The sequence below is a fragment of the Silene latifolia genome, chromosome Y (genome assembly GCF_048544455.1).
Source record: "Silene latifolia isolate original U9 population chromosome Y, ASM4854445v1, whole genome shotgun sequence".
Taxonomy (NCBI): domain Eukaryota; kingdom Viridiplantae; phylum Streptophyta; class Magnoliopsida; order Caryophyllales; family Caryophyllaceae; genus Silene; species Silene latifolia.
This window is the reverse complement of record NC_133538.1, coordinates 205510395-205534009: the sequence shown is the minus strand read 5'-3', so window position 1 is coordinate 205534009 and position 23615 is coordinate 205510395. Positions and strand designations below refer to the sequence as shown.

At 38.8% G+C, this 23615-nt stretch overlaps 1 protein-coding gene across 1 annotated transcript; it reads right to left on the bottom strand.

Annotated features, from left to right (window-relative positions):
• Positions 1–5904: 5904 nt before the first annotated feature.
• LOC141629922 (uncharacterized) lies at positions 5905–7629 on the bottom strand. Its single transcript, XM_074442836.1, has one exon. The coding sequence runs from the start codon at positions 7627–7629 to the stop codon at positions 5905–5907; it is 1725 nt and encodes a 574-aa protein (XP_074298937.1).
• Positions 7630–23615: the final 15986 nt, after the last annotated feature.

Below are 23615 nucleotides of genomic sequence, written 5' to 3'. Positions count from 1 at the left end.
AGGGCTTGGTGAGAGGCGGCCGCAATTGCTACTTGGATAGCGGATGCTCTCGTTACATGACGGGTGATAGAAGCCAATTCCTCTCACTTAGAGCATACAATGGTGGCACGGTAAGGTTTGGTGACAACAAGAAAGGTGAAGTAATTGGCATTGGAAAGGTTGGTAAGTCACCATTACTTTGTGTCGACAACGTGCGGCTTGTCAAAGGTTTGAAGCATAACATCCTTAGTATTTCTCAACTTTGTGATAAAGGTAATATTGTAGAATTTAGTGCTAATATGTGTCGAATAATTGATGCCACTACTAATGAACTAATACTCGAAGGAAGACGTGTTAAAGACGTGTACTTAACTAATTTGAACACTCTATCTGGTCACACTATGTCTTGCATGAGTGTAATGAACAATGATCCTTGGTTATGGCATAAAAGGTATGGTCATGTTAGTACTAAACTCTTAATAACCTTAAAAGACTCGACTTAGTTGAAGGTATTCCCAACATGAAGTTTGATTTTGATAAAGTATGTGATGAATGTGCTAGAGGCAAACATGTTAGAAGTTCCTTTAAATCCAAAAGAATTGTGAGTACATCTCAACCTTTACAACTTCTACATATCGACTTGTGTGGACCAATAAGAACTAGGAGTAGAGGTGGTAGTCGTTATGTGTGTGTCATTGTTGATGATTACTCTAGGTTTGTTTAGGCACCCTTCTTAAGCTCTAAGGATGAGGCATTTGATGAGTTTCTAATTTGGTTAAGAAAGATTCAAAACAAACTTAATTTAAAACTTCTTTCGATAAGAACCGATCACGGAACCGAATTCGAAAACTCATCATTTGGGGCTTATTGTGATGATAATGGTGTAGACCATAACTTCTCGGCTCCTAGAATCCCACAACAAAATGGTGTGGTTGAAAGGATGAATAGGACCCTTGAAGGTATGGCTAGAACAATGTTATTATATAGTAAGTTGCCTAAGAACTTTTGGGCCCAAGCGGTAAATACCGCTTGCTACATTCATAATCGTGTCATGATAAGGAGTATATTGAAAAAAACTCCCTATGAATTGCTACATGGAAGAAAACCCAATATTTCATATTTTAGGTGTTTTGGAAGCAAATGTTTTGTTCATAACAATGGTAAAAACAACTTGGGTAAGTTCGATCCACGTAGTGATGAAGGAGTATTTATTGGCTACTCCGATCATAGCAAGGCCTATAAAGTTTATAATAAACGAACCATGTAGATTAAAGAAAGCATCCATGTCATTTTTGATGAATCTAGTGTGCTTGGGCAGGTACAAAACGTAGAAGATGATGATGACGATGAGTTTGAGATTGGTCTTGTTCAAAAGGACTTCGTTTTCGAGGATGTAGAAGCTCCCAACGCTGACTCGCAACAGACACAGGGACTGTTACCTTCAAAGGAAGTCAGCAGCTCAGGGGGAACACATAGCACACCTGCTACTGTTTCTTCTCTGGATGCAACAAAACCAACGACTGTTGCCTCCACCTCCAGAACTGAATCAACCCAAAACAGTGATGATGAAGATCACTCCAAGCAAAAAAAAAACAGTCACTATGACTGATGTTGTTGAGGGGGAACAAGAAACCGTTGTTCCAAAGAAGTGGAAACATCAAAGCTCTCATCCACTCTCTAATCTCACAAGCGATCTCAACTCGGGAATTCGAACAAGATCATCCCTCAACATCTCGCTCATCTCAACGAATATTGTGCCCACAATGCCTTTCTTTCTCAAATTGAACCCTCAAATGTAACAGTCGCTCTGACTGATGCAGACTGGTTGCTTGCCATGCAAGAAGAACTCAATCAATTCAAGAGAAACGAGGTGTGGCACTTAGTCCCTAGACCGCCTAATCGTACCGTCATTGGTACTAGGTGGGTCTTTCGTAATAGGCTTGATGACTCGGGAGAAATTGTAAGGAACAAGGCTAGGCTAGTGGTGCGTGGTTATAACCAACAAGAGGGTATTGAGTACGATGAAACCTATGCACCGGTAGCTAGACTTGAGGCCATACGATTACTTATAGCTTTTGCGGCTCACAAAGGCATTAAACTCTTCCAAATGGGTGTTAAAACCGCTTTCTTAAATGGATATTTGGAAGAAGATGTCTTTGTAAAGCAACCACCGGGTTTTGAGAACAATGATTTGCCTAACCATGTTTTCAAATTAGACAAAGCTCTTTATGGTTTAAAAATTTCTTATTGAAAATGGTTTTAAAAGAGGCTCCGTTGACAAAACATTGTTCTTAAAGTCACAGTCAGACGAACTGTTGGTTGTACAAGTATATGTTGATGACATTATACTTAGTGCATCAAATGAACTCCTTTACTTATATTTTTCGTAACTAATGAAATCGGAGTTTGAAATGAGCATGATGGGTGAGCTAGGATTTTTCCTTGGGCTCCAAATTAAACAATCAAAGGATGGAATCATGATTCATCAACAAAAGTACATTAAGGAAATGCTTAAGAAATTTGGGATGACAAATGGTAGGTCACACGATACACCTATGGTAGCCGGGTCCAAATTGGACAAAGATGAACTCGGTAAGAATGTTAGTGAAAAGGTTTATAGAGGTATTGATGTAAAACTATACGGAAAAACGAGATTGAACAGATCGTGGAACTGTTCGTTTGAGTTTGTTAAATCTGTGATTGTGTATGTCGTTATAACTAGTAGATTTGCAGCGGAAATTGATTTGTTTAGACTGATTATTTCGTGATTATGGAAGTAACCGGATAGTATGGTGAATTCCTAGTCCTATCCTCGCAAGGTATCAAACGCAGATTCACGCAATCAACCTCGCAAGAAAGATCTAAAGATTAAGCTCGCAAACCTAATCAGAATAATGCTCACAAACGTAAACAATTTTATTGCTGGAAATTCGATGTGTGTTTCTGATTACACACGGCCCTAATATACTCCTAAACGTGGTCATAATTCGACCCAACTCTAGCTTGCAAATCAAGCTATCTTTCCTTTCCCTAAACTAACTAGGAAAGTTATTCCCTTTTCCTAAACTAACTAGGAAAGTTATTAAAATACTAATATTAGAATACAATCAGATTTTAGGGTATTCTAATCAAACTAGGATTAGGAAAATCTAGCTTTCCTAACTTTATTAGAAATAGTAATTAAACTAATTTATTATTCCTACACGATTTAGGAAACCGTGTATCCTAACCATCCTAGGAGCCGTTATATGCAGCCCCAGAGCCGTGATATGCAGCTCCAACGCCTTCCCATTTTAGCATCAACACATTACTCGATCCAAGCTCAAATCCTTTTACTAGTTGAGTCACATTTCGACTAATAAGGATCTCATTTGCTTGTTCCGAGCATGCTCCTGCATCATTCTCTCCTTCTTTTTGAGAATTTGCCCTCAAATCCTCGTCTTCTTGATACGGTGACAGGTCGCCTACATTGAATGTTGCGCTCACCCCACCATATTCACTCGGCAACTCCAGCTTGTATGCATTAGAACCATAACATTCGAGGATCTTGAATGGACCATCTGCACGTGGCATTAACTTGTTCTTCCTTTTGGACGGAAATCGTTCCTTCCTTAAATGTAACCACACAAGATCACCCTCCTTGAAAACAGGCTGCTTACGATGTTTATTAGCCTTCTCTTTGTATTTAGCATTTGCCTTCTCAATTTGAGCTCGAACTTGTTCACATACTCGGAGAAATGCTGCTTGCCTTTCTTTGGCTTCAAAACTCAACACATCTTTCTTTGGAATGGGCACTAAATCGATTGGCAAGTATGGATTCACGCCATAGACAATCTCGAATGGAGCTCGTCCTGTCGTCATTGATGGTGTACGATTATAAGCAAATTCAGCATGCGCCAATTTGATATCCCAATCCTTTGTGCTTTTACTAACCAATCCTCACAATAGACTCCCTAGAGTACGGTTGGTTACCTCGGTCTGACCATCTGTTTGTGGATGGTGTGATGTACTGAAAAGAAGCTTAGTCCCCATCAAACGCCATAACGTTTTCCAGAAGTAACTAAGAAACTTCACATCTCGATCTGAAACAATAGTAAGAGGTATTCCATGTAATCGAACGATCTCTCTGTAGTACAAATCAGCCACTTTAGTTGCATCATCAGTCTTGTGACACGGAATAAAATGCGCCATCTTCGAGAATCGATCAACTACCACCATAATGGAGTCCTTACCCCTCTGAGTTCTTGGCAAACCAAGGATAAAATCCATGCTTACCTCGTTCCATGGTTGTACAGGTACGGGCAGAGGTGTATACAAGCCTTTGGTGAACGTGCTTTTAGCCTTTTGACACACCACGCATTTTGCCACAATCTCTTGCACGTCCTTATTCATTTTCGGCCAGTAGAAGTGTTCACTTAGGATGTCACTCGTCTTGTTAACTCCAAAGTGTCCAGCAATAGCCCCGCCATGAGCTTCTCGTACCAACAACTCCCTAATCGACCCATTTGGAATGCATAGCCGATTACCTTTGAAGAGATAGCCATCTTGAACAGTATACAAACCTGTTGGATCAATAATTTCCTTCGAGAACTCCGGATCAGATTTGTACAGTCCCTTGATATGTTCGAAACCAAGAATCCTTGCATCCAACTCAATCAACAATGAATGCCTTCGTGATAATGCATCAGCCACGATATTAGAACTTCCCGTCTTGTACTTTGAAGAAAACGTGAATGATTGCAAGAATTCTACCCATTTAGCATGTCTTTGACTCAACTTTTGCTGTCCATGAATGTGTTTAAGAGCCTCGTGATCAGAATGTAGAATAAACGGCTTCGGACGCAAATAATGACTCCAATGGTCCAATGCTCTCACGATTGCATAAAACTCCTTGTCATAGGTTGAATAGTTCAGCCTTGCACCGTTTAATTTCTCGCTGAAATATGCAATAGGTCTCTTCTCTTGTATTAACACGGCACCAATTCCCACACCACTTGCATCACACTCGACTTCAAACAATTTATTAAAATCGGGCAGTGCTAAAATTTGTCCGGAACATAGCTTGCGTTTCACTTCCTCAAACGCCTTTTGGGCACTGCTAGTCCACACGAACTCTCCCTTCTTGGTTAGCTCTGTAATTGGAGCCATAATCGAGCTAAAACCCTGGATGAATCGTCTATAAAATGATGCTAAACCATGAAAGCTTCGCACCTCTGTAGTTGATTTCGGAACTGGCCAGGCTTGAAAAGCATTGACCTTGGATGGGTCCATACTTACTCCGTCTTTACCCACAATATAACCAAGAAAAACAACACTTGAGACCATAAAAGTACATTTTTCTAATTTACCATAGAGCTTCTGCTCTCGCAAAACTTCAAACACAGCTCGCAAATGTCGTTTGTGCGACTCTTCATCTTTGCTGTAAATTAGGATATCGTCAAGATAGACCACCACAAATTTGTTAAGGAACGGCCTGAACACTTCATTCATCAACCTCATAAACGAACTAGGAGCATTGCACAGTCCAAACGGCATCACAAGCCATTCATATAACCCCTGCTTCGTTTTAAACGCGGTCTTCCATTCATCCCCTTCTCGAATCCTCATTTGATGGTAACCACTCCTCAAATCCAGTTTAGAAAAGACACTTGAACCAGAAAGTTCATCAAGCATATCATCAAGTCTTGGCATAGGAAAGTGATATTTGATTGTAATGTTGTTTACCGCTCTACTATCAATGCACATTCGCCAAGTCCCTTCCTTTTTTGGTACTAATAACGCAGGCACCGCACACGGACTTAAGCTCTCTTGAACATATCTTCTATCTATCAATTCTTGGACTTGTCTCTGTAGCTCCTTTGCTTCCTCTGGATTACAACGATAGGCCGGCTTATTAGGCAATGCCGCCCCTGGAATCAGATCTATTTAGTGTTCAATACCGCGTAAAGGAGGTAACCCATCCGGTAATTCATCCGGAAACACATCCCGGAACTCTTCTAACAGCCCCTGTACTCCACGGTCATCACACACACCAACGGACCCCAATTCACGAACCAGCAGCACATAAGTTCGTTCTCCACGAGCTAAAGCCTCCTCAACCTCCCGAGCCTCCATAAACATACTCCCCTTCTTTGTTTTAGACTCTTTAATCTTATTAGGTGACATAGGTTTCAGATTATATCTCACATTACCCTTCATCACGCTATACACATTGGATCTCCTATCATGTTCAACCTTTCTATCGAATTGCCAAGGTCTACCCAACAGAATGTGGCATGCATTCATAGGAATTATATCGCACCACACCTCATCATTATAGGGTCCTAAACTCAACGAAACTAAGGCCTGTTTCTTAACTTGAATCCCGTTCTCCCCATTCAGCCAATGTAATTTATATGGTTTAACTCGGTCTTTAGTTTGCAGTTTTAGTTCATCAACAAGGTCCCTTGCTACTACATTAGCACATGATCCACTATCAATAATAAGATTGCAAATTTTACGGTTTACCTTGCACCGAGTGTGGAAGATTTGTTCTCGTTGCTCATTCTCAGCAGAACCCGTCTCCATATGTAAATTACGCAGCACCAAACATTCCTCTTCACTCAACGGATCCAAATCATAGATTATTCCTTCACCATCAGTTTCAACATTCTCTTGGACTGTTTCCTCCTCTGGCGTGACAAATACAGGAATCATATCATACAATTCTTGAGCAGTTAGGGCTTGTTTCTGAGGACATTCGTTTGCTATATGACCATAGCCTTGACACTTGAAACAACGCCTCAAAGAACTCCCTTTTGGCTCGGCAACACCCTTTCCTTTGTCCTTGGGTTCTTCTTTCGGGGTTTCTTTAGCCTTGCTAGGAGCTGGCCTGGAATACGAGTTAGTTCCCGACCTTTGTCCCTTGGAATAAGCATAAGGTTTACGTGCCTTGTCATGCTTTTCAAATTTTAACGCCAATCTGCAAACATCGCTAAATCCATCGTAATTCTGGATTTCTACCTTCGTTGCAATTGCGGGTGTTAGGCCCTTGATGAATCTCGCCACCCTTAGCTCTTCTTTCTCCTCAAGATCGCATACAATTGACATCTTCTCGAATTCTTTGATATAATCAGTCACGGACATGCTTCCTTGCTCTAAAGATTGGAGCTTTAAGTAATTATCTTGTTCATAATCCCTTGGTAGGAATCGTCTCATCAGGTGCTTATTTAATTTGATCCAAGATTCGATCTTGTCTTTGCCTTCCTTTTTCCTTTGTTTTTTCAGATTTTCGTACCATAAAGATGCATACTTTGTAAGCTTCAAGATTTCAACCTTAAATTGCTTCTTGTCATCATACTCTTTATACTCGAAAACCCTCTCAGCTTGTCTTACCCAATCCAGAAATTTTTCCGGATCCATCTCGCCATCAAAGTCTGGAATATCGAGTTTTAAACCCCGATCATCATCGTTCTTATTTTTTGACTTCCTCTTTGGCTGCTCGTCTTCTTCTTCAGATTCGGATGGAGTGTCCGATTCTTTTTTCTTCTCTTTAGCCTTTAACATGCTTGCTATGTTTTTTAACACATAAGCCATCTGAGCCATCTCTAACTTCAGCTCGTTATGACCATCTTCCCATGTTTTCGGACCCTCATCACCGTCTTTAACCATGATTAGCAACGTCCCAAGACAGATCTATTAAGGAATAAATCTGAACTTAGCTCTGGTAACCAATTTGATGTAAAACTATACGGAAAAACGAGATTGAACAGATCGTGGAACTATTCGTTTGAGTTTGTTAAATCTGTGATTGTGTATGTCGTTATAACTAGTAGATTTGCAGCGGAAATTGATTTGTTTGGACTGATTATTTCGTGATTATGGAAGTAACCGGATAGTATGGTGAATTCCTAGTCCTAACCTCGCAAGGTATCAAACGCAGATTCACGCAATCAACCTCGCAAGGAAGATCTAAAGATTAAGCTCGCAAACCTAATCAGAATAATGCTCACAAACGTAAACAATTTTATTGCTGGAAATTCGATGTGTGTTTCTGATTACACACGGCCCTAATATACTCCTAAACGAGGTCATAATTTGACCCAACCCTAGCTTGCAAATCAAGCTATCTTTCCTTTCCCTAAACTAACTAGGAAAGTTATTCCCTTTTCCTAAACTAACAAGGAAAGTTATTAAAATACTAATATTAGAATACAATCAGATTTTAGGGTATTCTAATCAAACTAGGATTAGGAAAATCTAGCTTTCCTAACTTTATTAGAAATAGTAATTAAACTAATTTATTATTCCTACACGATTTAGGAAACCGTGTATCATAACCATCCTAGGAGCCGTGATATGCAGCCCCAGAGCCGTGATATGCAGCTCCAACGCCTTCCCATTTTAGCATCAACACATTACTCGATCCAAGCTTAAATCCTTTTACTAGTTGAGTCACATTTCGACTAATAAGGATCTCATTTGCTTGTTCCGAGCATGCTCCTGCATCAGGTATGATAGGCTAACTTCTCTACTTGACCGCAAGTCGTCCCGACGTTCTCTTTAGCGTTTGTTTCTGTGCTAGGTTCCAAGCAAATCCGAAAGAATCCCATTTTAAAGCCGTTAAACGAATTCTTCGGTATTTGATTGGAACACAAAATCTCTACTTATGGTATCCCTTACATTGTCCTTTTGATCTCATAGGATTTACGGATGCGGACTATGCGGGGGGCACGGTTGATAAAAAGAGCACCTCCGGAATTGCAACATTCTTGGGTCCTTGTTTGATTTCTTGGGGCTCAAAGAAACAAAACACGATAGCTCTTTCAACGGCCGAAAGTGAGTATGATAGTGCCGCACATTGTTGTTCTCAACTCCTTTGGGTAAGACAACAACTCTTGGATTTTGGTATTATTTTTGACTCCGTTCCCATAATGTGTGATAATACGAGTGCAATAAATATTTCCAAAAATCCTATTCAACACTCTAAAACCAAACATATTGATATACGTCATCATTTCATTCGTGATCATGTGGATAAAGGACATGTTAGACTTATCTTTTGCAAAACTGAAAATCAAATTGCCGACATTTTCACTAAGCCACTTGCAAGAGAACATTTTGAGAAATTTAGACTAGAAATTGGGTTAGTTAATTGCTTGTGATTTTTAGTGTGAGTTTTGCTAATTTCCTTAATTGATTAAACTAAAATGGACATAAGTTCATAAGTGTTCTAAGTGCATTCATATCATTTTTAGACCAAAAATTGACACCGTATTCGTGAGTCGATAATCACTCAACCTCATATCTAAATTTACGTTTATATTATGCTATCTTGCTTTTTATCTCGAGTGATAATTTAATTAAATTGGGCAACCTACCTGATGCGTGTCCTAAATATGATGTTTTACACCCCATTTTACACGCATTTCAGAGCTCATTTGTGTAGTTTATGATACTATTTGCCCCATTTCAACTACTTTCGTATTTTTATGTAATATTGCAGATTTATGCGGAAATGAGTAGAAATTGAGCTAAATCCGTCCCCGAGTATCTTGCATTGCATTTGACGTGAAGTATTTACTCAAGGAACGAGCTTGGTGCGCATTTCGAGGCCCGAAAGACAAATCCATGAGAAGTTAGAAGTCAAGTATCAGCTACTTCAGCCGATCGACCGCTGCCCTTAGTCGATCGACCAACCCACGAGTTCCAGTAGCTACTGTTCAGCGAAGAGCAGTCGATCGACTGCCTTGTGTAGTCGATCGACCAAGCCGCTAATTCTGACGTGAATTAGAAGATCGAGAATTTAGAAGCCCATTGTGTTTTAGGTTTTGGAATAAAGTTACGTATATTCCTATATAACGTAACTTAGGTTTTGAGAAGAATAATCAAGTTTTTATCATTCAGTTCGAAGATACAATTCAACATCCATAGTTTAGTTCGTTCTTTAATAAAGTTTCTGTTTTACATTCGGTTCTGATCTTCCCTTTATAATTCCTTTACACGGTATTCTTCTCTTCTTATTTAGTTCTATTGCTTGCATTTGTAGTATAGAATTGCTAAGTTAGGTCTCCCGAAACTGATTTATCGCTTTATGTTAATCGCTTGTTTAGATAATTTAAGCATGATTTCGAATGTTTTAATTGTTAAGTTTATTGTTGTTTTTACCATGAGTATGAGTAGTTAAATCCCCTGTGCTAGGATGTAGGGAATCTGTAGCGTAGGCGGCATTCGAATAGGACGACCTAAATCGCGCCATGGTCGATCGACCGGGTTCCCTGGTCGATCGACTGGCCACGTGAGTTCAGCTTCATTTTAGTTAATTTAATTTCTATGTTTGACGAATCGAGTGCACGCGACTAGTTGAATGTTTAGGATTTGACCGACCCAATAAAGATCGAAAGATAGGGAAGGGAGATAGCCTACCTAGATTAAAACGACTAGATTAATAAGATCGAGAGATGAGTTAATTTAGCCTTTTTAGTCACTTTTCGGGACGAAAGTTAGCATTAGTGATATTAGGGACCTGTAGCGAGATCGAGAGATGCTACCTGTGAGAGTGGACCGAGAGGACCTCTTATTTTCCCATCTCACGTGTTTGTTTTAGACCTACCAAGTATACTGCCGCCGAAACTACAGTGAACCGACCATCTCAGCACCCTTTTTAATACCTGTTTTCATCAATTAGCTTAATTTACTGTTCTTTTATTGCCATTAGTATAGAACAAATCAAATCAAACCCCCACATTTGTTACCTTGGACTTAAAATTAGACAAATAATAATTGCATCGCCTCCCTGTGGTTCGACCCTGACTGCCACTATCTATAGTAGTAGTTTGGACTATAAATTTATCTTTGGTACTCTACGACGGTATCAAATTTTGGCGCCGTTGCCGGGGAAGCAATTGTTTATAATTTTTAGTTGTTGTATTTTTAGTCTTTTTCTTAGTTTAAGGGACATCTGTTCCTTAAACTATTCTCATATTTTACTTGTAGTTTCTTCTTATGCGCAGGTCACAGGGTGGTGAATTACTACCGTTCAGTCTTGAGATTGAGAAGACTTTGCGTGAGTTGAGACGATCATCTAGGGTATTGCCGACAGAGGAAGAGCTGAGTACTCTGTCCAGTTACTACGAGAACGAGCTATTTGAGGAGGATCCACATTCATCTCCTGTTTCCACTTCTTCAGCTGAGACCGTCACATCTCCAGATTTTCCAGTCATGGCTGAAGAAGCAAGTATAGCCAGTCACTCGGAGCCGACAGCTGCAATTCTTTATAAGGGATTCGCATTACCAGGGGAGGACAGAAAATTCGAGACGAAGCCTTCTTATATTAACTTGGTTGAGAGAAACCAATTCAGGGGAGCTGCAAATGAAGATGCAGCCAAGCATATGGAGACATTCATCGATTATTGCTGTTCCATACCCCCACCAACCGGCGTGACCCAGGACGAGGTGAAGGAAACTATGTTTATATTCTCTCTTCGTGATGCTGCAAGGGAGTGGTACAGAGACCTGGATCGAGCTGCTAATGGGATCACTGACTGGAATTCTTTGGTCCTAGCATTCTACAAGAAGTATTTCTCTGCCTCGAAGACTAATGCCATTAGAGCTCAAATCACGGGCTTTAAACAGGGTCATGATGAGAACTTTCATGAGGCGTGGGTCCGTTTCAAGAAGTTGGTGCAAACCATTCCGCACTATGGGTTTGAGAAATGGAGCCTATGCAATCAGTTTTATAATGGGCTTGATGACGATCAGAGAGCTATCCTGGATGCGGCAGCTAGTGGCAGATTCCAGGAGAATGTTGGAGAGACTAAGGGTGGAAAATTATTGATGATTTGGCCACCCACAAAGCTGAGTATGGAAATTCCAGGAGAAATCAAAGGAGAAGTGCTGAATCTCCCTCTGTAGCTGCACTAGAGGCTCTCACGGCGAGGTTTGATAAGTACGAGTTGGGAGGAGCTTCAAAAGGAGGGATCTATCATGTGAATGCTGTTTCAGACGGTCCTTTCGTCTGCAAAAGATGTGGAGCTGAGGGACATGTTTCAGACAATTGTCCTAATCCCTTTGAGTCTTGTGCTGCCTTTCAACATTATAGGCAGACAAACACTTATTATGAGCCGAATGTCCATCCGAACTTGAGGTGGAGTTGCCAAAATGTCTTGAATCCGACTCAACCTCCACAGTAGCAGAATTATGTGCCCCCTCATAAGACGCAACAGCCGTACCAAAAACCTCTATATATTCCTCAGCAGCAGCAGCAATCCCAAGGTTCTGATTTCAATGAGTTGAAAAATTTGTTGCTGAAAGAGTCTCAAGCTAGAGAGGTCGGGATGAAGATGTTAGAGAGCCAAATTGCTCAATTGGCTAGCAAGAATACAACTCGAGCTCCGGGACATTTACCGACGCAGACGGACCAAAAGGAGACCCTTAATGCCATTACTTTGAGGAGTGGGTCTACCCTTGATGGGCCCACTATGGTCGAGGAAGCTACTAGAAAAGATGAGGCGGAACCAAGTAAGAAGAAGGCAGTGACGAAAAGTGGAAAGAAAAAGACGATCAACAGGTATGTCAGTCGATCAACTGACATACCCAGTCGATCGACCAGTTCGCGAAAAGTTACAGCTACTGTTCCTGTAGAAGTCAGTCGATCGACTGACAGCGCTGCTGAAAGTGATTCTTTTCGTCTTCCAATGCCAGACAACTTGAGGGACCACTTGTTTCGGGGTACGACAACTCCGAAAATATTGGGGCAAGACCCAAACGCTGATGGGTCAGTTCCGGTTCCGAAATATGACCCGATGACGATTAATGGATCATTTTTGAGACGATCTGAAGAAGGGTCAAGCTACAACAAAGAGAAGGTAGTGGATTTTCAGCCTAAGTCCACCGATGCCGGCATGAGAGACCTAGAGGAGAGGGCTAAGTTACTTCTTTCAGCCCCCTATCCGAAAGATTGGTGCTGACGAAGGAACAGGTATCGTTTAATAAATTTGAAAATGTTGTTCGTAGCTTAAACGTACAAGTTCCTTTTCTTGAATTAGTTAATCAAGTGCCTACTTACATGAAATTTATGAAGCAACTTTTATCTAAAAAGAAGTCACTTGAAACTGTGCATACTGTGGCATTAACTGTTGGGAAATGTGTCCTCAATAATAGTGCGATCATGTGATTTAAATATCATTATTAAATCTCATTTTAAAGAATACAATTGGGAAGTAATTTTGTTAGTGTCAACTGGTCAACATATATCGGTAATGATTGGCTGACTAGAGTTTGACATTACTGTCGTGTGACGGTGGTGATCAGTTGACCCCCTAGGTCATACCTATAGGGCAATACTCTTAATTGATCATTTAATTAATCGTATAATGTTACGAGTTAATTAAATTACTTGAAAAATTGACGGACGATTTTGGAAGTAAAATTTACGTATCAAATTGAAATGTGATTAAATGAGATACGGTCAGAGTAATTGAATTGTATCATTACTCGGATGAAATTATTGTTTAAGGAAACAATTAAATTTGAATGAATTATTATAAATGCGATTTATAAACGATAAAATATTTTGGTACAAGTAATTATGAATTACTAAGTCGATTTTGTATATGACGTATTTTTACTAATACGTTGATTTTTAATATGTTAAAAATACATAACAAATTTATGTGACATGTGACATGTGACATATTGACAATTGACAAAAATAATATGGAATCCATATTATACAATGTACCGAAAAATTGGAGGAGTATTAGTCTTAATATTGTGTTTGCAATTAAGTGGTAAACATAATGATTAAAAAGGGAGAGTAGCCATGCAACCCTATTTACCTTGTGAAGGCAAACTAATGCATGCATTGGTTCTTTTTCTTCCCCTCTCCTCTCCTCTTACACGGTTCACAAAAAAAAAGGGCAAAGGGTTTTGTCTTTTATTTTTAACATACACTACATGTAATAGTGTGTAAGATTCATTCATTCATCCAACTTCCAAAAGGGATTAAGTTTTAGAAAGATAAAATCCTCCAAAAATCCCTCTCTCTCAACCGGTGTTGAGAACCCAAAAACCAAACAATTTTGGTTCAATTTTTCACTAGATTAATATTATACTAGCTCAAATAATATTAATTAGATTAAGAGTTAGCTTTGGGTATTATTCCTAAGGAGAGATCCTACACTTGGATCTTGTTCTTCCATTAAAGGAAAGCTCAAGAACAAAAGAAAAGGAGATTTCTTTTGTGCCCCATTAAACCGAAATACCATTGTAAGGATATGATTTCTTCTCTATTTTATTATATTGTTTGCATGCATAAAATCCGTATTTAATTTTATGACAAATTAATTTCAACATATATGAGTATGTTAGTTTGTATATAGATCTACATTTCTTTCAATTGGTATCATGAGCCACGGTTGTTTGCATGCAAATCGGTTAAAAGTTTTTCCGAGTAATAAGAATAACAAATAAAACTTGTAAAATTTGTGTTATTATGAAATATCACGAAATTAATCCATGCATGATAATATTTCTGGTCCTAAAATGTTTTAGGATATTTTGGTTAATTTTACGGATTTTTATTGTTCATATTTCACTATAATGGCATTTAAATATGATTTTATGAGTAAAAATGTCATTTTTGGTCTAAAATTAGCTATACTTCGACTTTTCAGTTGGTTTTTGGATATGTTGTCACATATATTATTTTGAGATAACCTGTAAATTTTCATAATTTTTGGACTTGTTATGCTCGAAAAATGAATTTTTCATTATTAAATTCGGATTTAGGTGAAAATAGGTTAATATGAGTTAAATTTCTAATCTGGTCATAGAAAATTAATATGTTGTCACATGCAATTTTACAAGATGTGTGTAAAATAATTGGCTATAAAGAAGTCTTTTTGCATGATTTATGGATTTTTGAAGAAAAATAGCATAAATAGTGACATTATTAGTGGAAAATTAATAAAACATAATCTATGACTTAGGAAAAACGTCTAATGTTGCATTTTATTATCTTTTTCAGATCTAAAATTGAAAGGTTAATGAAAATAATTTTTCCATGTTTTTATGATTATTTTATTAAAAAATCGATAAACCGCAACATTGTTTTTCCGGTAAATTTTCGAAATTTTTAACCTAAGATTTTGAACATTAAGAGTGTCATGGAATTTTTCCAGAATGTTCATGAGTTTAAATTTCAAATTTCAAATTTATTTGAAATTTTGTGATTTATTTGAAGTTTAATAGCTTATTTTTGTAATTTTTGGTCCATTTATGAACAATTTTGTAAATATGGGTTAATTATGGTCAAATAATTAGTGAAGACTAAATTTTGAGTCCTAAGAGGTTAGGGTAATTAACTTATGCATAAATATGAGTTTATGTATTTTTGTGATTATAAAATGTTGAAATCACGCAAATCCGTAAAAACAGAGTAATATACGATATTGGCTAATTAAAGGTGATTTAGCATAAAATTGAGCATGTTCATACATATTATAATGCTGCATTTTCTTTATGATTGTCATAATTTTAATTTATGTAATTTTGAATTATGTAATTTTACTTAGTATGGCCTTAGATTTTAATTGGTATTTCCCGAAATGTATGGGAATATCGATTCGGTTGTAATTTTTATTGTGATCTCGTATCACCGTTTTGTAATTTAATAGATTTATTTTATTTTAGTTACAAATGTATAATAGGAAATTATGTAATTTATTATGTAATTTTATTTATCTCGGAGTTCCCAAAGACGGATTTCTTCAAGATGGCGATACATAAAGACGGTGTTACCTCGAGATGCGTGCCACAACCGAAGTTCAAGGGACCAATGGAGTTGGTTTCCGAATATGTAATAGTTAAATAGTTTTTCTATTTTAGGAAAGGCCATACTAGGATTTATTTATCTTTATACTTGCATTTTATTTTATGTCGCATGCATCGCTAAATCGCCATAACTAAAACATGCATCCTTATTTTATCGAGTTTATCGACCGTGTCAATTCGAATTATCGTAGTTCACCGCTTTAGTTCACTTAAAGCGTGATAGATAATAAATTGACATGACCTCTCGCTAAAACAAACAATTGAGACATAGCCTTACCAAATAGTAGAAACCATGAAAACCTATTTCGCGAGGGAGTGCACTCGGCCCTACCGGGGTACAAACCTTGTTACGTAGGGGAAGTGGGTGATGAATGTTAATCCACCGAGATCATGTTAATGAGGGTTTCATCGGCCATACCGTGCCCAAGTTGATGTGGACTTGGATCATGGACACATTTATTCGAAATTTGGATTGAGCTCAACGGAAGTATTCGCGACCGTAGTTGCATGTGTTCCGGGCTATAGATAAATATTAGAGTAATTTTATCGACCAAGAGTTCTAAAAGTAGAATCGATTAAAACGTTAATCCACCGAGTTATATTGATAAGGGTTTCATCGGCCATACCGTGCCCAAGTTAATATGAATTTGGATCTTGGAATAATTTATTATAGTTGGGTAGAGGTCACTATATAAATGTTCATATCTTGTTAATTTGCAAGTATGATTTAAAAAGACAAGTGTTAATATTTCCTTTTCCTCCATATTTGTAGTTCTTTACAATGAATCCACCAAATGCTACCGCACCGATAACTATTGAGTCATATCACAATGTTCTTGACGAAGTTTGCTCCAACAACAATTTCGATACTACTAGAGAACTTCATTTCGGGATAGGTTCGGATGGAAACCTTAACTTCATCACTTCTTCTAAACCACCTACTACTACTAGACCTCGTGTGAGTCCGTCTCAGGAAGACTACCTCATACAATCTATAGGGTCTTTGTCTCTGGAAGATAAAGATGCCAAAGCTAGTGGGAGCTCTAGCAATCAAGTTCTTGTTTCAAAGGGCAAGAGGTTCAAGAAGAAAGGAAAGAAAATCAAAAACTTCAAGCAAGTTAATGATGAGTGCCATTATTGCTATGGCATGGGACATTGGCTTAGGAATTGTCCCATGTATTTGCGAAATATAAGGGAAGGACTCATTGCTCCAAAAGGTACAATTCCTAAAGAAATTTATGTTATTGATATAATACTTCCACTACGACATGGGTACTAGATACCGGTTGTGGTTCTCACCTTTGTAATCATTTACAGGGTTTAAGAGATGTGGAGAGGCTTAGCAAGGGAGATGTGGATCTACGCCTTGGAAATGGAGCTCGGGTAGCTGCCGAATCCAAAGGAACTTATGTTCTAGCTTTGCCAAACGGATTTGAGTTGTATTTACATAATTGTTTTTATGTGCCTACGCTCTCTCAAAACATTATTTCAATCGCCATGCTAGACGTGGACGGTTTTTGTTTTGTCATTAAGAACAATCGTTGTACTATTTCTAGGAACGATTTGGTTATAGGCCAAGCTTCCTCTATCAATGGCATTTACATTTTAGAGACCTCAAATCCGACTAATGATATTTATAACATTCAATCAAAGAAACTCAAAACAAGTGACCCAAGTGAAGCGTTCATTTGGCATTGTCGATTAGGTCACATAAACGAGAATCGCATCAAAAGATTAATTTCTACTAATGTGATTACACCATTTTATTATCAATCATTTGGTACATGCGAATATTGCCTACTTGGCAAAATGACTCGTCATCCTTTTAGTGGTAAAGGGACACGAGCTAGTGAACTATAGGGACTCATACACACCGATGTGTGTGGACCAATGAGTATCACCGCTCGTGGTAATTATGACTACTTTATAACCTTCACCGACGACTTAAGTAGACATGGGCATGTCTATTTAATGAAACATAAGAGTGAAGCGTTTAAGAAATTCAAGGAATTTCAAAACAAAGTAGAGAACCAATTGAACAAAAAGGTAAAAGCACTACGTTCCGATCGTGGTGGTGAATACCTTAGCCTTGAATTTGATTCACACTTGAAAGGTTGTGGTATTATATCACAACTTTCTCCACCCGGAACACCACAACTCAATGGTGTCGCCGAAAGGAGGAATCGAACCCTACTTGATATGGTTCGATCCATGATGAGTCAAACCGAGTTACCGAACTCGTTTTGGGGATTTGCGATTCAAACCGCAATTAGATCTTTGAACAATAGTCCCACTAAATCCACCGAAAAGACTCCATATGAGATGTGGACAGGAAAGGTTCCCAATATATCCTATATGAGGATTTGGGGATGTGATGCTTACGTCAAGACTAAAGCCGACAATAAGCTTGCCCCAAGATCCGAAAAATGCACCTTTGTAGGTTACCCCTCGCATTGTCGAGGATACTACTTCTACAAACCTCAAGAAAACAAAGTGTTTGTGTCTAGTGAGGCTGTCTTCTTAGAAAGTCAATTTATTTCTAAGAGACAGAGTGGGAGAAATTTTGAACTTGACGAAGTTCAAGAGCCACAAACCGAGGAAGAGACGCAAGAAGATGTTCCTTCGTCGTCTAACGCGGTTGTACCTCCTCCATTAAGAAGGACGGGCCGAGTAATTCGCCATCCTGATCGATATGTGGGACTTATCGAGGAAGATGGAACACTCGATGTATTGCTTATGGAAAGTGATGAGCCTGCCACCTACAAGGCCGCAATCTCTAGTCCAAATTCCTCCTTATGGCTTGAAGCCATAAAGTCCGAAATGGATTCTATGCATGAAAACCAAGTTTGGGACTTGGTAGATTTGCCTAAAGGGGCAAGACCCCTCCAATGCAAATGGATATTCAAGGTCAAAAATGGCATAGAAGGACATGACGATGTCTACTAAGCTAGGCTAGTGGCAAAGGGATTTACCCAAGTCCAAGGTCTCCATTATGATGAGACCTTCGCCCCCGTAGCCATGCTAAGATCCATACGGATTTTGTTAGCGATCGCCGCATTTCATGATTATGAAATATGGCAAATGGATGTCAAAACCGCTTTTCTAAATGGGCATTTAGAAGAGGAGGTGTACATGATACAACCCGAAGGTTTTGTTGATTCTAAAAATGCTAACAAAGTGTGCAAGCTTAAGAGATCCATTTATGGTCTTAAGTAAGCATCTAGAAGTTGGAATCATCGACTCAATCATGTGATAAAGGAAAATGGTTTCACTCGAAGTGTTGAGGAACCATGTTTATACATGAAATTCAGTGGGAGCAATGTTGTGTTCCTAATCTTGTATGTCGATGACATACTACTCATTGGAAATGATATTCCAATGTTGTCTTCTGTTAAGAAGTGGTTAGGTAACCACTTCCAAATGAAGGATTTAGGAGAGGCACAACGCATATTAGGTATCCGGATCTATAGAGATAGATCCAAGAGGATATTGGCACTAAGTCAAGAGTCTTATGTCGATAAGATTTTTCGACGGTTCAGCATGGACAAATCCAAAAGGGGTTTGGTACCTATGGTAACCGGGACGATATTGAACAAGACTCAATGTCCCTCCGAACCCCATGATGTTGAACGCATGAAGTTGATCCCTTATGCTTCCGCTGTTGGATCAATCATGTATGCCATGATATGCACACGTCCTGATGTCTCGTATGCCTTGAGCATGACGAGTAGATATCAAGGAAATCCAGGTGAGAGTCACTGGATTGCTGTCAAGAACATCCTTAAGTACTTGAGAAGAACTAAGGATTCTATCCTAGTGTTTGGAGGTGACATTGAGTTGCGTGTTAATGGATACACGGACTCAAGTTTTCAAACAGATAGAGATGACTTGAAATCACAAGTCGGTTTCGTATTTATGCTCAATGGTGGTGCCGTAAGCTGGAGAAGCTTCAAGGAAGTCAGAACGCGAATTCTACAACGGAGGTTTGAGTACATCGCAAAGATCGAAGTCGCTAAGGAAGTCGTTTGGATCGACCAATTCACGGAAGGTCTAAAAGTAGTACCTACCGCCAATGATCCCATCACTCTCTATTGTGATAATAGTGGGACGATCTTCCAAGCTAAGGAGCCAAAGTCTAGTAATAGATCTAGACATGTACTTAGAAAGTATCATGTAATAAGAGATTTCATTGAAAGAAAGGAAATTGCAATTTGTAAGGTTGGGAAGGATGACAACATAGCCGATCCGCTCACCAAGCCTTTATCGCAGGCTAAGCATGATGGACATGTTACGTCCATGGGACTTAAACGTGTACCAAGTTTTTGTTAGATTTTGAAATGAAATAAAAGTGTTGTTTTTGTTCATGTTCATAATCACATTTGTCTTTTATCTTTAATTTATACTTTGTTACATCCAAACGGGTTGTAGAGACAATTGAACCCCGTTAAAGTGAACACGGATTAACATAGTATTTGCCCATAGTCACTTGTATGAGGTGACGTCTCGAAGTGACTACAGTGTGAGGCGATTGATGGCAAGTTCAAGTGCCATAGAGTCATGTGAGATGACTAGTCGATCACATAGGCGATCGTTAGGAACATTTTGTCGGGCCTTATGACCGCTTATAGAGTTTGGCAAATTTATATAGCCTGTCGTGGCGAGAGCTACTATAGTATTCTAATGAGTCGATTCTTTTGACTAAAGACTATTCACCTAAGATGGCACAGTTTCAGATTAACTTTGATTTGTGTTACTACGACCTTCGTAAATGGGGTCAAATGGGCATATTTTGGGTTATGATGGCTATGGCTAGTCGAAGGGAATGAGTGCGATAGGAATTGTCCACCCCTAGTCAGGGTTATAACAATATCTCAGGGCCACTCGAGGAGTAATGAATCGAAATGCGTGGCCACGCTCGGAAAGTATCTATGATAGATAAGTCCGGTCAATCGGTTATTCTCCAGATCGAGGAAACCACTCTCGATATGATCACTTGCAAGTACGAACCGAAAGACACCTTGCATTGAGTGGGAGATAGTAATAGGACAAGAGAATTGGTGACGCACACTTGTCGAGGACAAGTGGGAGATTGTTGGGAAATGTGTCCTCAACAATAGTGCGATCATGTGATTTAAATATCATTATTAAATCTCATTTTAAAGAATACAATTGGGAACATATATCGGTAATGATTGGCTGACTAGAGTTTGACATTCTTCGTGTGACGGTGGTGATCGATTGACCCCTAGGTCATACCTATAGGGCAATACTCTTAATTGATCATTTAATTAATCGTATAATGTTACGAGTTAATTAAATTACTTGAAAAATTGACGGACGATTTTGGAAGTAAAATTTACGTATCAAATTGAAATGTGATTAAATGAGATACGGTCTGAGTAATTGAATTGTATCATTACTCGGATGAAATTATTGTTTAAGGAAACAATTAAATTTGAATGAATTATTATAAATGCGATTTATAAACGATAAAATATTTTGGTACAAGTAATTATGAATTACTAAGTCGATTTTGTATATGACGTATTTTTACTAATACGTTGATTTTTAATATGTTAAAAATACATAACAAATTTATGTGACATGTGACATGTGACATATTGACAATTGACAAAAATAATATGGAATCCATATTATACAATGTACCGAAAAATTGGAGGAGTATTAGTCTTAATATTGTGTTTGCAATTAAGTGGTAAACATAATGATTAAAAAGGGAGAGTAGCCATGCAACCCTATTTACCTTGTGAAGGCAAACTAATGCATGCATTGGGTCTTTTTCTTCCCCTCTCCTCTCCTCTTACACGGTTCACAAAAGAAAAGGGCAAAGGGTTTTGTCTTTTATTTTTAACATACACTACATGTAATAGTGTGTAAGATTCATTCATTCATCCAACTTCCAAAAGGGATTAAGTTTTAGAAAGATAAAATCCTCCAAAAATCCCTCTCTCTCAACCGGTTTTGAGAACCCAAAAATCAAATAATTTTGGTTCAATTTTTCACTAGATTAATATTATACTAGCTCAAATAATATTAATTAGATTAAGAGTTAGCTTTGGGTATTATTCCTAAGGAGAGATCCTACACTTGGATCTTGTTCTTCCATTAAAGGAAAGCTCAAGAACAAAAGAAAAGGAGATTTCTTTTGTGCCCCATTAAACCGAAATACCATTGTAAGGATATGATTTCTTCTCTATTTTATTATATTGTTTGCATGCATAAAATCCGTATTTAATTTTATGACAAATTAATTTCAACATATATGAGTATGTTAGTTTGTATATAGATCTACATTTCTTTCATTAACTGAGGAGTCATGCTCTTATTTGACCCACACTGCACCCCATAAGCTAGAAGACCCAGGTAGCTTTTCCGTTCCATGTAATATTGGCACCTTTTCTATTGAGAAGGCCTTGTGTGACCTAGGAGCCAGTATTAGTGTAATGCCCTTGAGTCTTGCTAGAAAGCTGAAATTGACTAGGTTTGCAGTTACCAACATGACAAAGACAAATGGTCGATGCTTCTGCGGTCCAGCCTATTGGAGTCTTAGAGGACATTCCCGTGCAAATAGGGAAGTTTTTCTTCCCTGTTGACTTCGTTGTGCTAGATATGCCCGAAGATGCCCACATACCTATCATACTGGGTAGACCATTTCTGCACACTGCTGGTGCAGTTATAGATGTTGGTTCAGGGACTTTGACCTTCAAAGTGGGGAAACACTCCATTGTCTTTGCCCAGACGGCTAAGAAGAAAGACCCCATGTGGCCAATAACTTGCAATACGGTTTCTGAAAAGAAATCTTATTTTGTACTTCCTGATATGCCTATCTCTGTTCCTACTTCTGCTATAACACCTCCGCCACTGGGAGCAAATTGGAGGAAGATTCTTTTGTTTTGGATATTGCGGGGAGTTGGTTTGGGGAAAGAAGAGCCGCATGTTGCTCCGGTGTGAAGGAGCGAATCGTTCAAAGAGGCGGTCTAGGATGCCTTAGCTATGGCACGATGAGGAGCCCGACGACGAGCGATCAAAGCGACGGAGTCCGATTTGGATTCGACGAGTTTGAGGAGGTCATTGATTGGGAGATGTCCGAGATGTTGATCCATTGAGTCTGCGGATGTTGGAGTTGAGAAGAGTGCACTCGAGGAGATGAGCACTTAGAGGCTACTTCTTGTAGCCGTGCCGACCAAGTGGGCCATTCCGTGGCCGTTCTTGATCAACTAATTAGTTGATTGAGACTTTACAAACATTTTATTGCTTTCGTTGCACTTTTTATTTATTGTTTTGTGTGCGCGAGACTTCGCATTTTAATAAGTTTGCTTAGGATTTTATACACTTTAGACTATTGCTTTCGGTTTTCCGCAATTTTTTTGCGCGTTATTATGTGCGTTTGCAGGTTTATAGACCTTGATAGCTCAATCTATCGAGCTAATTCGAAGAAATCAGAAAGTTACAGCAGGTTGTGTAACACTACGGATTTTCCTTGGTGACTACTCGACCGAGTAGAACCTACTCGGCCGAGTAGTGCTGAGGTTGTGTATTGTTTTGGTTCTGCCGAGGAACACTCGGCCGAGTAAAGTGAACACTCGACCGAGTATGGGACACTCGGCCGAGTATACACTTACTCGACCAAGTGTCCGGTTTGGCGAAGTGTTATTTCGACGGTTTGATTAGGGAGCGTTTAAGATTTATTTTATATCCGCGTCAGTTTTCAAAATATCATTTCTACTTCATCATTCTTACGTAACCCTAATCTCTCCCTAATTACTCCTTAATCACCCCTTTGCTTTGTTGATTGCGAAACC

Coding starts and splice junctions, on each gene's coding strand:
- LOC141629922 (XM_074442836.1), bottom strand. CDS start 7,629: ATGGTTAAAGACGGTGATGAGGGTCCGAAAACATGGGAAGATGGTCAT.